The sequence below is a fragment of the Abrus precatorius genome, unplaced genomic scaffold (genome assembly GCF_003935025.1).
Source record: "Abrus precatorius isolate BTA unplaced genomic scaffold, Abrus_2018 Scaffold9, whole genome shotgun sequence".
NCBI lineage: Eukaryota > Viridiplantae > Streptophyta > Magnoliopsida > Fabales > Fabaceae > Abrus > Abrus precatorius.
This window is the reverse complement of record NW_020874439.1, coordinates 8,213,104-8,230,336: the sequence shown is the minus strand read 5'-3', so window position 1 is coordinate 8,230,336 and position 17,233 is coordinate 8,213,104. Positions and strand designations below refer to the sequence as shown.

Below are 17,233 nucleotides of genomic sequence, written 5' to 3'. Positions count from 1 at the left end.
ATGCATAAATCAAGTAATACAGACACCAAAATAAAGCTAACTCATGTATTATATTAATGAATTTACAATAGATCAAACATTATAACAATCATATCATTAATATTTTAAAATGTACACTAAAATCGTACTAGTTCATATATTTTTACATCAATCAATATGTCATAGTATGTGTGTTCTAATCATATTAATCAATGCATTACAATACATGCATTATAATCACACCCATCGATGTATTACAATACATGTATTATAATCACTCCAATCAATTCATTATAACTCACATTTTATAATAACACGATCATTAGGTTATAATATAGATATTACAATTCCACTATCATTGCCCTTGGGATCCCTTGAGGTCTTCCATAACTATAGATAGTCGATGGTTAGCCGAAATAACACGAATACAACGTGTGCTCACTTGGCCCTTTTTAGCAAATGTATAATTAAGAGTCTGGTCGAGAAATGAGTGTGAGACCTGTGATACTTTCGCTTTCAGTAATTTTGTACACCCACTACGAACAACATTTACCACCTTCATTTTCCTAAGATTTCTCAAGTGGTCTCTAAATTCTATACCCCCACTGCATCTCTATAATTATCTATACACATTTTCATTACTTTTTCATGACACATTTTCTCAGCAATTCTCTTTCCATTTTAGTAATATAAATAAATTCAAATCCACATCCGTATCCAAAACCATACACACCAATTCTCTTTTCATAATTTCTTTTTACATGTAATCAATTTCACATTTTTTTTAATAATTGAAAATATCATATCATATAAATCAATATAATATACCGAAGGTTGGACCCCTTCAAACTCAATTTGATCATACGATTTAAAACACACTAAAAATAAACCACATATCACTGATTTAATACCCTAATTTTTATTTGTATTTTCTTGTTTTCAAAATGGAAGAGTTTTCTAAAAAAAGGAATAAAAAAATATTCCTTTTAACTCAAGCAAAAAAGGATTAGATTTTCTCAACTATATTCTCGCTCAAGCAAAAGTTCACGACAAAAATGGGTAACTCTTTGTCGTGTTCTCGCTCAAGTGAAAATACTCTTGCTTCAGCAAAAATATGAGCAGAAAAGTAGCAATTTTGACATTCTAAAAACTCATATTTCAAAACAAATAACCATTCTCATCCCTCCCTCTATTCTTTCACTTCCCTTCCTTTGAGAAAACTCCTTTGAATCCTAAATCTCTTTTTAATCTGAACTCTAACATCCTTTCCTCTTGATCTCAAGTAAGTTCCTTGGAGCTCAATCTTTTAATCTCACTTTTATTCTTTCATTTTCTTCCTTCTCAAGAGTTATTCTACTTTGTAATGCTTAGGGAGATCTTGGTCTTTGGACAACATCTTTCATCACAACCTTGTAGCTTTGTTTTGGATCTTAAGAAGGACTGAGTCTTACAGACACTTCCTCTCATCTCTTTGTTGTGAAAGACTCATTTTCAGGCAAGAGAAGTTGATCCCAAACCCTAAGTCTCATTTATGCATCTTGGCTTAGAAAACTCAAACTACCTCATTTTCAATAGTAAAGGTTAAAATGTTTTCTTAAAATCATACGGTTAAAAATGAACTTTTGGGTATAGAAACCTATGATATGGTTTAAGAATGAGTTTTTAAGAATATTTTCATAAAGGTAATATTCAATATGTGTGTGTGTGCGTGTGTTAGAAAATGGAAAGTAGAAGATACTAAACTTTAAGATAGAAGACTTTATTAAGACCGGGAAAGTGTGATCTCCAACAATACATATGAAATCTGCAATTGGTCTTAGTCCAAAGGTGTGTAACATGCTAAATTTTTAGTCTTAAAATTGCTTGTTTTATTTGTACAAGCTCGGAATAAAATAAGAATTTTCGTATATAACAAGCATTGTAAATTTAAGTAATTAAAATATCTTTTTGTGAATAAGATTATTTACAAAATTTGTCAATCATGAAATATTAATAATAAATTTAAAGGTCATAATAAACTAGAAACAAATTTTCAAATCTAGATACTGAACATGTATTACATATATCAAGTATAAAAATTTACAAATTATTTGTCAAAATATGTGGGACTCAAGATAATAATTACACAACTAAAATTATTACATCCCAAAAATAATCTAAGTCCCAGAGCAGTCCCCAAAATATATCCAAACATTGAGGATCCGGTGCTAGTCATCTCCATGCCATCCTTCTATCTCTACTAAATCTTTTGAATCGAGGTCATCATCTGATCTGAGATAAAATCTCCCTAGTCGGTCGCAACCTCAACACTTGTGGCTCTTTCACCAGTAACTCAGGCTAGCCTTTCAAGCTGGTCATGATCATGGTATGTGAATAAATACGGGAAGGCTGCTGGGGTCCTAACCGTACCTCTATAAATATATACATAAAGTATGGTAGATTCTACTTACAAAAAAAAATCAAAAGAGATGTTATAATATAGTTTCATTTCCAACATAATAATATTTCTAGGTATGTCATCAATATGTATAGCTAACTTAAAATGACATGTTCTCTGATACTCATTAAATATATAATTAAGCCTACATTGTACATAAATATCTACCAGCCTAATCCTTTCTTGAGGCATTGTCATCCTGTTTTCTTAAAATTTTAGTAAGGATGGGCATCTATTCTATCATTTTACAAATAAGCATATTACAGAAAATCATAGTATGACATAAAGAAAACATGAACATTTTAACAGCCAATTCACAGAACAACCATAATCACATATTCATAGCACAATATCTTATTGTAAATTATTCAATTGTCTCCTTCAAATTCGCACTCCCAGTACACTGTGATCATAGACAACCATGCCTCTAGCATTTCTTGAAGTCTTACTCAACTAGGTAAATAGTAACCGGTTAACCCATGTAAATTGATACAACGTATACAATAACGGGCCTCTTAGTAAAGGTATAGTCAGAAAATTAGTGTGAGGTCATGTAACGCATTCGCTCTCATAATCATTCATAGTATTTTCATAACACTCCACATTGAGCACTCATCATATATTTCATGTAAACATATCATAGCCATTAAAGCTAAACCACTAAACATGTATATTCTCAGCTATTGTTTATAAATATTATACTCCAAACACATATTTTCACAAAATCTCTATGTCATAGTGCTCTAATGAGCACAAAATAAACACTTTAATAGAACGATAAAATAGAGCTCTCCTTACATCGAGGTGAGTATGTGAAGAGATATTAACGAAGATTAGAGTTCAACCACAGAAGTTCTCCTAAGTACTAAGAGATATCCGTGAGGAATGAAAATATGAGAAACGATAAGAGAAAACAAAGTTTTATCTAGAGAAACTTAGAGTCGTTTAGATTTAACGTCCAAGCTCAGATTTGAGAAGTAATCAAAGTTTAAGGGAGTTTTATCTGAAAGAAGAAAGTGAGTGTTCAGATAAACGAGAAGAGAACATGAGGTTTGGAACGAAATAAAATTTTCATGCTGAAAATCTCTTAAATACCCCTCAATCCAGTGTGCTCTCGCTTAAGCGAGAAGTAGCTCGCTTGAGCAACGCTATTCTCGCTTGAGTGAGAATACCAAACAGTGGCCTCATTAAGCATTTCTTGATATGCTTGCTTGAGCAAGGTCGAGGTTACCTAAGCAAGATAACGTCTAAAGAGTTAGATATTTTTTCTAGGAGTCCTCGCTTGAGCGATTCAAATCGCTTGGGCGAGATCACTACTCACCTGAGCTTGATCACCTCTCACCTGGAAAAGGTGACAATTGGACTGAACTTATCATATCTTACTTGAGCGATAATCATCTCGCCTAAGTGGGATTGCCTTGAAATCATGTGGTTCTGGGCGCTTAGTCTCGCTTGAGCGAGATCTATCTCAGTTGAGCAAGATCCTCTACATCAGACTTCCACAAAAACACCCTTAAATCATTCCAATACACTCTAATACTATATAATACCAAACAATTCTCGATTTATTAACTAAATTAAAAAGAGGTTGTTATAACTCTCTCACCCTTTAAGAATTTTTGTTCCCAAAATTCATTGATTGAGAAAGAGATGAGGATATGCTTCCCTTATTTTGTCCTCAGACTCTCAAGTGGCATCTCCTTCATCGCTTGCACCTAAGTCAAACTTTTATTTATAAAATTTAAATTTGTTAAGAACATGAAACTAAAACTTTCTTTTTAAGAATTTACGCAGTCTATGATACATAGATATAAATTTGAAGCATAAACAATACTGTCTTCTAGCAGAGTAATTTTTATATCTAAAAAATGAATATAAACTACTATTAAAAAGCTAACTATCAATGTTACAAATACACTTCAAATTAATATTTATAACTAAACTTATCAAAGTATTATAAATTCAAAAGTCAATATTTAGAACAATTACATAACTTTTTCAAATTAAACTAGAAGCTTATTAAAATATTACAGTTTCAAAAATTTAAATTCTACATAGCAGTCTTTACTCTCAATGTTACTAGGCCATGATCCTAGAACAGACCAATTTTCCTTTTATTTTCTTTGATTTCATCTCTGAAAATAATTAGTAAGGGTGAGTATTTCTCACCCCACTAAATCTCTTATTTAATAGAATAATTTAAATGAAACTGAAAATATTATCTAATACATTTTTAATATATACTCATTATCAATAACACATAGATCACACAAACAATTATCATAGTAGAGCACTTATACTAAGTCAATCACATTTCTACATTGACTTGTATGTCATAATACATGTATTATATCACATCAATCAATATGTCATAATATATGTGTCCTAATCACACTTGTCGATATTTTACAACACATATATCATAACAACACCAATTGATATGTTACAATGCATATATTATAATCACAATTTCTATACCACTTCATATTCATCATACTTTATAATTATTGCCCTTGGGATCCCTTGAGTGTGAGGCCTGTGGTGCCTTATCCCTATATTTTCATTTATTATACACAATCATAGAAAAGCATCTACCACCCTCTTTTCTCCCAGATTTTCAAAATCGCCCCTGTTTTTCATACTTTCAGTGTATCTCTGTGACTATTTATACTTATTCTTAGCATTTCTCATATCATTCTCTTTTTCAGCATTTCTCATTTCATTTCTACATACTTTTCATAGATCAATGTGTCATAATATGTGAGTTATGATTATATAAATCAATGTATTACCATACCTTTATCATAATTACGCTTATCAACTGGTCATGATTCACGTATTATATCACATATCTTATAATTTCATGATCATACTGCATTATTCACTTTTGTACATAATGCTTTTTCTTCATCCAAGAATATTCAAACATTTTTCATCAATAATATAAATCTACCAAATTCAATATACCTCAACTATTAGACAACATTCATGTTATTACATCATCTAATACAAAAAAATCATCAATCAATTTCACACCACATAAATCAATACAATGTGCTAAATGTCGAATACCTCTAAACTTAAACCAATCGTACAATTAGATATACACGCTTTCTCGGTATTAATAAAGTCATCTATCCTAAAGTTTGGCATCATCCCATATTTGCCATATGTCTATAATTCAAAAATATTAAATAACAATCTTAACTATTTCTGAACAATGTTTACTAGTAAAATCATAATATTTCTAAAAAATGGTTCTATTTAGAGCTTTTCCCATAAATTGTATTTAACTAATTTTGAAAATAATCATGGATTTTTCATGGTAAAAATCTTTGTTCCTACACTTGAGATTTTAAGGAAATATTAGGATTCTAAATTTCTAATAGAAAAACTTAGTATTTTCAAACCAAAATACAAAAAAGAGTTGAAGTTTGGGATCAACTCCCCTTACCTAGAAATGCGCCTCTCAAACTGAGATTTCCTAGAGATCCGAGAGAGAGATACAACATTCCAGATGGAAGATATCGTCTTGCACATCAAAGTTTCTTGGATCTGAGTGAAATAGATGTTTAAGCTCGGATCTGAAAGAGATTCAGAGTTTGGGAGAGTTTTCTCTAAGAAGAGAAGGTGAGAGAATAGAGAGAATGGGAGGGAAAGTTGTTTAATAAGAAATGAACTATTTTAGGATTGGGGTTAAATATTCCTCCAAACCCGCGCATTATCACTTGAGTGAGCCCAACTTTTGTCTGGACGCGACCATCCTTACTTGGGCAAGAAAACTAAACAGTTGAACCACTCAATTTTATGCTATTCTCACTTGAGCGACAAACATTTTTGCCTAAGCGAGCAACATCTCGCTTGGGCAAGAAGCATTCTCGCATGAGGAAGAATGGTCCAGAGAGCTCTCTATTTTTCTTGCGACTCCTCACCTAGGTAAGCTCCATCTCGTCTGGGCAAGCTGCTTCTCACTTGAGTGAGACCCTTTCTTGCCTAGGCGAGAAGACAATTGGAAAAATTTTATCCTATCTCGTTTGAACAAAAAAGCTGTAGAACATCTTCTTTCAAAAAATTCTATCTCGATTGAGCGAGACCTATCTCGCTTGAGTGAGAAACTTTGTACCAAAATTTCTATTTTTTTTCATACAAGGACAACAAAATTCGGTGTGTTACAAGATTTAGTTTATTTGAAAAATGTAATAATATTAATTAATTTTTTATTTAGAGTTAACAACAATATGTAATTATTTTAAATGTTGATTTTAGATTTCATAATATTTTAATAAATCTTATTGTAAATGATGATTTAAGGTGTATATGTAATACTTAGTAGTAAATTACTTTAAATTTTAATTTATATCCAATTTTAGTTAAAAATTTAATTTACTGAAAAATAGTTTTATTTGTATTAAGAACTTGAATTACATAAATAACATGAAATTTCACCTTTCACTTTAATTATAAATTTAAATTACAAAAATGTATTTTTATTTCTATTATGAATGAGATTTATATATATGCAAAGTTTTAAAATTTGTTAACTTTTATCGATTTAGATTCGTATACATGTAAAACTTTCCAAAATTATCTGAATCCTTTATGATTTCAATTAAGTTTTATCTATATATATATATATATATATATATATATATATAAGTAGGAAATTATTTAAATTTTAAAAAGATGTTATAACTTATACATTGCTAGAAATCACACTCTCTCAATCTTAATTAAAATTATCTATCCTAAAGTTTAATCTTTTTCATAGTACACATAAATAGGAGTTAGGATTTGGGATCAACTCTCCTTACTTAGTGGTCTCTCACAATCAAAGAGATGAGAGATGGTGTCTCTAAGACCAAGTTTTTATTGGAATTCAGAGGGAAATGCAAATTTTGACGAAAAGTATTATCCAAAAGACCAAGGTTCTTCCTATATATCACAAAATATAGCACTTTTGAAAAAAATAGAAAATGGAGAAAAGTAGAAGTGCGATTAGGAAATTGAGTACTAAGGAACTTACTAGGAATCAAACGGAAAAATGTCCAAGTTTGGATTTGAAAGAGGTTCAGAGTACAAAGAGGATTTTTCTAAGAAAGGAAAGAGAGAGAAAACAAAGAGAAAAGTAAGGGAAGATTGTTTGACTTGTAATACAAGTTTAGAACAGGTAAGTTCCTTGAATACCCTTTTTGGCTGCGAAATCTCGCTTGAGCAAGTGAGTTTTCGCTTGAGCGAGAAACTTTCTCCTATAAGCGAGAACAACAAACAAAAGGATTACCTAGTTTTTTGATAATCTTGCCTGTGTAAGACTTGGTCCAAAGAGATCTCACTTTTTCCTAGGCAAAAGGACAATTTGGGCAATATTGTCCATTCTCGCTTGAGCAAGAGTGCTCTACAGCGAGTGGTCCAAAACGACCAGTCTCGTTTGAGCGGACTTGTAATTTTCATAATTTCAAAAATTTTCTATTTAAAATAAAAAATAAAAATAAAAATAAAAATAAATATGCAACAAAAATAAGGATGTTACATCTATGACTAAGATTTTGAATATAGATGATAAAGTTATTTCTAAAACTCCTCATGTTATTTATAAGTGTTGAAATAACTAATAAACAACTTTAAAATGTTTGAAAATATTTTACTAAAATTGGTGTAGATAAAGATGATGTTGAAAAGTGTTTGTGCAAATATTGTGACTATGATTATGCTATCAAGAAAAATCTTAAGACAAAAATCACTATAGGGTTTCATGTCTAAGTCGTCATGTTTTAATTTATAAAAGTATTCTAAATTCAAGTATAAATGTAGTTCCTACTAAAGATGTAAAATTTGGAGTGAGAAAGATTAACAAAAAATTTTACGTAACATCCTTGCATAAGTCATAACTAAACATGATCTTCCTTTCAATATTGCAGAGAATGATATAATAAAGAAATGACTTAATTATGTAAATTTTAATGTTGTATTGCCCGGTAGGAATATTATTGTATCAAATAAAAAAAATTACATTAAAGAGAAGGAAAAAGTCAAACAACTCATGTTTAGTATTTCAAACTGAGTATATCTCATCTATGATGTTTGTACAGTAGCTACTAATGAGATTTATATTTACTTAACTGTTCATTTTGTTAAAGCGAAATAAAAATTAATAAGTAAGATTCTTAATTTTTGGCAAATAAAAGATCCTTACATTGACTTAAAAGTCAATTTATTTGATTGATTGAAGCCGTGAAAAATTGATAAAAATGAAGAGTTTTTTTTTATTACTAAGATAATGCTTGGCCAATTGATAATATGCAAGATATTTTGAAGAATCATATTTGTTTGCAACATAGTTTGTTGTTTGATGATGAATTTTTTTCATTGTGTTGTTCAGATCATATACTTAATTTGATTGTCTAAAGGGTCTAAAAGTAGTTAACACAACATTTTTTAAAATTAGAGAGTTAAGTACATGAGAGGGTTAGATCGAATGATGGTTAAATTTTAAGATTATATGCAAAATACTAAAATAGACACAATAATTGGGTTGAGATTAGATGTATCTACTTGGTGAAATTTGACATATTTGACGACATACTTGATGCGTAAGAGTATAATCAAGTATGAAATTTTTTTGATATTTTTCAAGTGGTTGATAGGAATTATAAATATTGTCTATCATGTAAAGAATTGAAAAAATAAAAAAAATCATGTAAATTTTAGACTCATTTTATAATACTAAAAACATGGTATTTGCACTAAATCTTAACTTTTCAAAGATTAAATCTTAATAAAAAAAATTTATAATGACTTATTCCAAAAAATATAATTAAGTCTTGTTTATATTAATATATTATATTTTTAATTTGTGATACTTGAATTTTGTTTGAAAGAAGTTATTAATAATAATAATTTTTGCAGTAAAAGAGACTTAATATAATGGCCAATTGGGTGCTACTCCATCTTACTCCCACGAAAGCACTTTAATGCAAGGAAATTGCTAGTTGCTTGATATTATTTTATGTTTTTGAATGAACTTGTCCTTTTTGTTTCAATGTTAAATGTTTGTAGCCTAACGTCTATTATTATTATTATTTTATTATGATTGATCTTTCTTTTTGCTCAAAGAAGTATAAAATTGTTAAAATATTTTCTCATTCTATTACTTCACCGCATTTAAAGAAACTTATTCTATTGTCCACATATGTCACAATTTTACAAGCTTTGCATGTTGGTCTTCCAAGGAAACTTCCATTGACAAGAAGATCTAGACAACATAGGTTGTAGAATAGGATATGAGGAAAAGGGCATAGAAGCAGGAAAAAATATTGATATGACATAGGGTGTAGCATGGGTTGCATCTAACATTAGAGTGCTTAACTCTATTAATCTTGCTTTCTCTTTGAGCTTAAATGGTAGTAATTTATAGAAACTTGGATACCACCTTTTGTGCTAGTCTGTTTCAGCGACGTTCTTCAAGTGAAGCCACTTTGCAATGAGGTTGGTGTTGGCAAGAATCACATATCTAAGAACTTTGATTGTTGTCACTCCTATTGAATCATGGTTTTGTTTCCTAATCTTATGAACTTATTTTTATTATTATACATACTAACCATTTTCTTCCTTTTATTTTTTGAAAGTTCTGCATATGACGTAAGTTAATATGATGCTTTTGATGTGGTAAGTGGTAACACTTCAAAGTCATGGGAAAGACTTGATGTGTGAGTTTCCTTTTGTTTACACTAACTTTTTTTTGCTACTTTCAATTACTTCCTGTAGTTTCTACCATGCTATATTATGCTTCATCTCTTTTTACAAACAAATCATGATATTGCCTTTAGATCTTCTTGCTGACAGACCTCCTAAGATACACAAATCAATGTCAATTGCTTGCATTGACTGAGGTGGTGCTTTTTGTTTTCATGTATTCTTATTTGGTTGGATCCAATTTCTCATGCTAAGGTATGGAAACAATTTCTGAGGCCAAATAAGCTTTTTTTTTTACAGTCGTACGAGTGAGTAATGGAATTATTTTTATTACTTATCAACACAATTTTCAATAAAAATTACCATTTTTAATTTCTTAATACACATGACTAAAAAAATTGATTAGCAAGATCTTATATTAAATGTTATTTATAATCATAAAATAATAAATATATTTATTTTTAATAAAAATATTTTTTTTTCCATATCAACTTCTTAATGTGTTTTATGAACATATATTAAAAAATAATTAAAAGATAAAATTAATCTATTTGTTGTTTAATTTTAAGATAAAATTCAATTTAGTGTTCTAACTTTTTTTTATTTACTTTAGTTTTTTAACTTTTACAAAAGTTTTAAATATGTCTTTTTCTATTAAAAACCTTTAAGCTTGTTATAATATTTTGTCTTCTTATGTCACATGTACTGTGCAGTATTGTTTATCATCTTTCTTTTTATATCTTTGACCTTATCTCGGACATTTCTTCATCTTCTTTCTTTCTTTCATCTTTTATCTCTTTATAGTTAAAATTTTATCTTATTGCCATCAATACTAATTATCTACCCCAAATCTTAATCTATAAATAAATTAATTTTTTAAATATTTTCTATCTTTGGCAAATTCGAATGCAAAAAAACCTTGTTTTTTATTGTGCTTTGAAATTTTAAAATACAATATTCTTTTTAATAAAGGTAAGAAATTATGATAACATGAAAAATTAATAAAATAAAAAATATAAATATTTTTTTGATCCGTTGAAGATGAAAAATGAATATTTAAAAAATTAGACTGTTTATTGTTTGAAATTTGGAGTGAGTATTCTATGTTAGTATATTTTGAGTATAAAAAAATAAAAAGAAAAAAAAGGAAGAGATATGTCAAAAATTTAAGAAAAAAGATGATAAACAGGATTGCCCAATACACAGTGCATAAAATAATAAATTTTCTTAATAAAATTAAATTATTTAATAAAAAAAATCTATTTAAAAGTTTTATAAAAATTAGAAGATAAAAATAAATAAAAAATTAAATTAAAAGACAAAAAAAATAAAATAAATTATAAAGCGTCGCTGCAGAGGTAACCCTACCCGATTTGGGCCAGTGACGGTGCTATTAAATAAATAACAACCCTCAGTGCTATTAAATAACAACACTCCGTGCCGAAGAGAGTGAAACACAGAAAACAAAAAATGAGTTTCTACTGTGGGATGAAGACAATTTCTATTTTTCTCTTCTTCTTTCTTGTTTCGGCATTAGGTATCTTCTCTTCTTCTTCACATTCGTTCTTTCCACTCTGTCCACCTTAAAATCTATAATTGCAACACCTCTTTCCATGGTTCTTCATTGTTCTCTGCTTGATCCGCAATTACTTCAGATCTTGTTAATTCTTCGCTTCAATTGACCAATGCTTGCGATTCTTTTTCCTCATTGATAATTTTTCTTCGTTTTTTGTGTTTTAGTCTCTGGGAAGAAAGATGGTGATGTAATTGAGTTGCAGATTGGCGTGAAGGTAACATGTTATTTGATTAAGACTAATGTCCTCTCTTTTACAGTCGAGGTTTAAGGTTTTGAATAAATTCTATGGATAATTGAGAAAAAAATGAGTTTTCATAAAGTGCTTTTTTTTTTTGTTAAAATTCATTGCTTGATATGTGTTTTTTTTTAAGTTGATCTCAATAGATGTAATGGGTATTGGCTTGCCTTGAGGGATTCCAATTTGTTGGAAAATAATTGACTGTGAGTGTAACCACATTGAACAATCCGAACATTTGTGAGGAAACTGTACAAGTATAGTTTCCTTAGCTTAGCTGCCAAGTCAAATGGTATTTTTGTATAAAATAGTCGCATGCAAATGTAATCCAGTGCATTTCCTTGGACCTATAGGTATTGTGAATCGTAAGTTGTAATCAGGTTTGTGTAGAAGAGCAGTGAAAAGCTTTGGATGGGGTAGAATGTATTGTTACAATGTTATGCTTTGAAAATGGTTAAAGTAATACTTGGGCTTTTAGCGGATAAGTCTGGCTATAGCTTTGAACGATATAGCTAGTGGGGTATACTGTTCTTTCAGAGGAGGAAGTTAAGGTCCAGTTATGGAGTTTACAGATATATGCTGTCTGCTGCAAGGTTGTGAGTTAATGTTGGTAGATTGTTAGTAAGGATAGAAATAAAAATGTATGGTAATTTGTTATAGATATTGAAACAGGAAAATATTATATTTTTTCCCCTGCAAATGATGCAACATTCTCAATTTTCAGCAGGTTGCTTACTATTAATGCTCCCTGTTTCTTTTCAGCATAAACCAGCATCATGTGAAGTTCAGGCACACAAAGGTGATAGAGTCAAAGTACACTATCGGGTGAGTAGTTTCTCAGGTTTATGCCTTCTTCTGTTAAGGTAAACTTAAGCAATTACCACAATCGAATCTTTGGGAGAGGGGAAGGATGACAGAACCAAAGCATAATGAAGGTAAAGGAAGGAGAAGAGGATCGGAAGTTAAGTAATAAGTAATAACTAACCAGTTTCCTTCACTTTGTTTGAATGTTTAAAACCTCAAAATTTGGAAACTTAAAAATGTTCATTAAAATAAACAAGGGTGGGTTTCAGAGGGTCACATGACAGTCTCTCATTTTCTTCCTCTCATTTTTTTTAAAATTCCTCCATCCAAGTGAAAGTTTCACTTAAAAACTTCTCTCTGAAATTACACTAGATATCTATATAGTAAGAAGCATACATATGGGATATGAAGACACAACAAAACATGGACAAATTGAACATGAATGCTATTTTTTTAAACTACCCTCTTTCATTGTGTTTTTAAAACCTTACACTAACCTCTGCAATATTCTGAAAACTTATGCAGACATTCATTGAATTTCATCTAATTTTTATACACTTCACCAGTGAACAGAGGTGTGAATGGATTCAAAAATCATGCAAGTGACTGTAATTTACTCTGAAAATTATATAAATATATAACACAATGGTATAGGTAATTATGAAAAAAATCAATAAACTAGTGAAAAGATGGCTAAAACTTGTCTATATATAACTAGTGAAAGAATATAAAAATTGTTAATAGTAAATTATTTATTTATTTTAAGAGTGCAGTTCAAGAGTTACATTGGTGTTTTGACCTGACCTGTGTCAAACTAAGACATGGGCACTGCTCCTTTCTTTATGCATGAATTCTTCGTAGATTTGAGAGATTACCTATAATTAGGTCCTTATCTTGTGTTCCTACCTCTGAAGAAGTTAATAATATGAATTTCATCTGCTAAAATATTTTTGAGAAATGAAATTTGTACAAGGAACAATTTATTGACAACATTTGTTGATCCTTTATTGTTTGTGAATCATTTTTGAATGAAAAAAGATAAAATTAGAGGGACAGAGATAAATGATACTGTGTCAATTACAATGTTTAAAATTCAATGTTCAAACAATAGAACTCAATATTTTTAGTCTTGTGTGGATTTAATGTCACTTTCTAGAAGTAACATTATTTAACTGTGCATTTTCTTCTTGATCTTCCTTGGTGGTTTATTCTAATCTGATTAGTAATCTGACACACCCCATTGAAAGAATAATGGGATAGGGAAGATGTCTGAAACATAATCATTATTGCAAATCACCTAAAGTATTACTTGGGTATCCTTGCTTCTGTTCCTATTGAGTTTCAGGCAAACCATGGGAAGCTTTTTAAGTTACATACTTTAAGGAACTATTATCATTTTAAATCTCATTTCATTTGTCCATGTGATTAGGGATCATGTATTCACTTTTTTCTTTTGTCAATCATGTTCTTGCATATTAATATATATTCACTTGTGTTTGCAGGGAAAACTCACTGACGGAACTGTTTTCGATTCTAGCTTTGAAAGAAATAATCCAATTGAATTTGAGCTTGGTAGTGGTCAAGTGATCAAAGGTATGTTGTGCATAAACAACATTTGTCTTTTCATTACTAATAATGGTGGTAATCGACTAGCTGCTATGCTTGCTTTCTCAATTATTGAAAATAAAAATTAATACATAGATAAAACAAAAGAGAGAAAATTTGCTGCAACTGTAAAATAATTGCTTTATTTGAGAACAGTGCTTTGCGTGGGAACATTAGAAATTGGCATACTTCAATCCTTTTTTACGTGCTAAATATCTTTAGACAGTTAGTAATTTGTGATTCAGATCATGATGCAAAATCGCTTAGGGATAAAGGAACAATTCCAAAATAAATATTTGAAAGAGAAATGTTACTTGTATTGTTGAATGATTAAAAGGAAAATACATGAATGATCTTTTGTCCACAAAGCAAGGCTCCTAACAAAGAGCTATAGCTCTCTATCTCCAACGAATTCCATAATCTTTTCTGGTTTTCCCAGATACCACTCTGTCCTCACTCCATCCTAATATAACAGAAAATCACTCAAAACCACCTTGGGCCCACACTTTCAAGTATAACAGAAAATCTCCACCGTGCACTTTCTAGTATCTTCTGTTAGCACAACTCCAGGCTTATAAATCATTATATCCTTTAGATTATTTAATTTATGTCCACCTATTATATGGGCTTTATACTAACATACGTGCATGGCTGTATTTATATAATCATGCTAAGTTTGAGTGATGTAATTTCATTACAATTACTGGTTTATGGGGAATTTTCTTTCAAGATTGAGGATTTCATGATAACTCCGTCTCTTCTACGCAGGGTGGGACCAAGGATTATTGGGAATGTGTCTTGGTGAGAAGCGGAAGTTGAAAATACCAGCAAAACTTGGCTATGGAGAGCAGGGTTCCCCACCCACTATTCCAGGTAATTTATCATGCTGATAATGATAGGAATGCTCAAAAGCCAAAACCTATTTCTAGTTTTTAGTAAAGTTAATGTTTAACTGCTAGATAATAATTTATAGTTAATGTTCCTCACCTGTTAGCGTGGACCACCAGATTGGTCTCCCATGCTACATTAGCAGTTCTGATTCCTGTCTCCTTAATATTATTATTATCCCACTTTAAAGCTTTAGGTGAAAATTGCAACGTGCCTTTCTATGTAAATCTAGTTTAGATCATATTTATTTACTAAATTTTTAAAGACTTTCTATATGAGTTCATACGGGAAAAAAAATAAATTCCTATAAGATGGCGTTGGGTAAACAATGTTAAAATAATGGCGTTTCCTTGAATATTAAATTTTATAGATTGTATTGCTTTCCTTGTTACATCTCACTATATTATTGATATGGGCTTATATATAACTTGTAACTGACAGGTGGGGCAACACTTATATTTGACACTGAGCTTGTGGGAGTGAATGACAAAAGTTTAATCGAAGAAAAATCAAACTCCGAACTCTAGACACATCAAAAGAAATGGAAAGTTAGACTTTTGGCTATTTTTTTAGCTTATTTTGTTTCTTAATAATGCTTTGATCGCTAAGGTTTCACTGTTTAATGCTGAAGCTAATTTAGAAAGATTTGGCTGGTGTACCGTATCATTCGAAATCATCTACCTCTAGTAGTATTTGAGAAGTTTCATGGTAATGTTTGTCATTTGATCTGGTATGTTTTGGCCTCATAATTTCATGTTGTCAAGTTGGATATATATAGTTCAACATACAAAGACAATCTATTAAAAAAGGTAAAATAAATTTAAATATGATATAGTTTTTATCTACTCCCATCAGTATTTTTAATAAAACTCCTTTCAATTAAATCACACAATGAAAAGTTGTTAGAAATAATTTTAGTGTATTGATTTTTTTAAAATACATTTCAAGTTTTCTTCTATTTGAAGATAAATTTTATTATTATATTAATTGTTCATAGTTTAAAATGGTTCAATAATGAAGGTTAAATATGTAAAAAATAAAAAGTGCTCATAAAATTTTATAAAAAAGTCTTTAATGATTATTAAGATTTATTCTAAGATTTTACAAAAGGGATTGGAGTACTCTATAATAAGCGTTAGTAAATTAGGGAACGAGTAAATATAAAATATTAGAAATTAAGTAAGATTACCTTCTTTTTTATTTATTTGTCAAAAGAAAAAAATTGTACAAATAAAAAATTTAAATAATTTTTTTTCTTAATTAATCCTTTATTATAGTATTTTCTTTTGATTCGTAGACTACATAAGTAGTATAAATGTATTATATGAATAAAAGAATAATAATTAATATTTTACTGTAATCAATATTTATTTTTTATTGAAAATATTGTTTGAATTGATTTACCGTAATTTTGAAGTAAATTAATATATAATATCATAAATTTCACTATTTTTTATATTTTCCGTACAACTCATAATTAAAAGAAAAATTTTCAGGCATTAAAAGTGATTTCAGCGAGGGATAAAGATACATCTTGAAAAAATGATAAGATAGAATTTTTTTTATTCACAAGTGTGCCAATTGTATTAAGTTTTATCTTTACAAAAATTATTTTCAATTACTAATTTACTAATTGATACAAATTATTTTCTATCGGGAGCCTGGCTTCAATGGAAGAATCACAAGAAATATTCTATCTTAATAGAAATTATCACGCCCAAAAGAGAATTGAGTCCCTATGTACTCTCATTATTTCCTTTTTTTTTTTATGGACATAAACTTTCCAAACCTAAGAATTAGTTTTCTCTTTATGGACTAGAGGGGCCTTGGACCCAATTCTTTTATTAAATATAAGGTTATACTTTAATATTTGAATTCAAATTAAAGTATGATTTTAAAGAAATTGAGACCAAAAACTTAAACAAGGTCAATCCTCAATTTCAGTAATCATCAATCAATTACATGTCAAATTCATGATATTAAGTTGAATTTAATTTTTTGAATTTAACTCCTTTGTTTG

General features: G+C 29.5%; 1 protein-coding gene across 1 annotated transcript; it reads left to right on the top strand.

Moving 5' to 3' along the window:
• The first annotated feature begins 11,563 nt into the window (after window positions 1-11,563).
• On the top strand, window positions 11,564-15,951 carry LOC113850425 (FK506-binding protein 2-like). Its single transcript, XM_027480972.1, has 6 exons — window positions 11,564-11,642; window positions 11,846-11,895; window positions 12,679-12,741; window positions 14,223-14,313; window positions 15,094-15,198; window positions 15,655-15,951. Exons 1-6 carry the CDS (start codon window positions 11,576-11,578, stop codon window positions 15,738-15,740), a joined length of 462 nt encoding a protein of 153 aa, XP_027336773.1. The 5' UTR covers window positions 11,564-11,575; the 3' UTR covers window positions 15,741-15,951.
• Window positions 15,952-17,233: the final 1,282 nt, after the last annotated feature.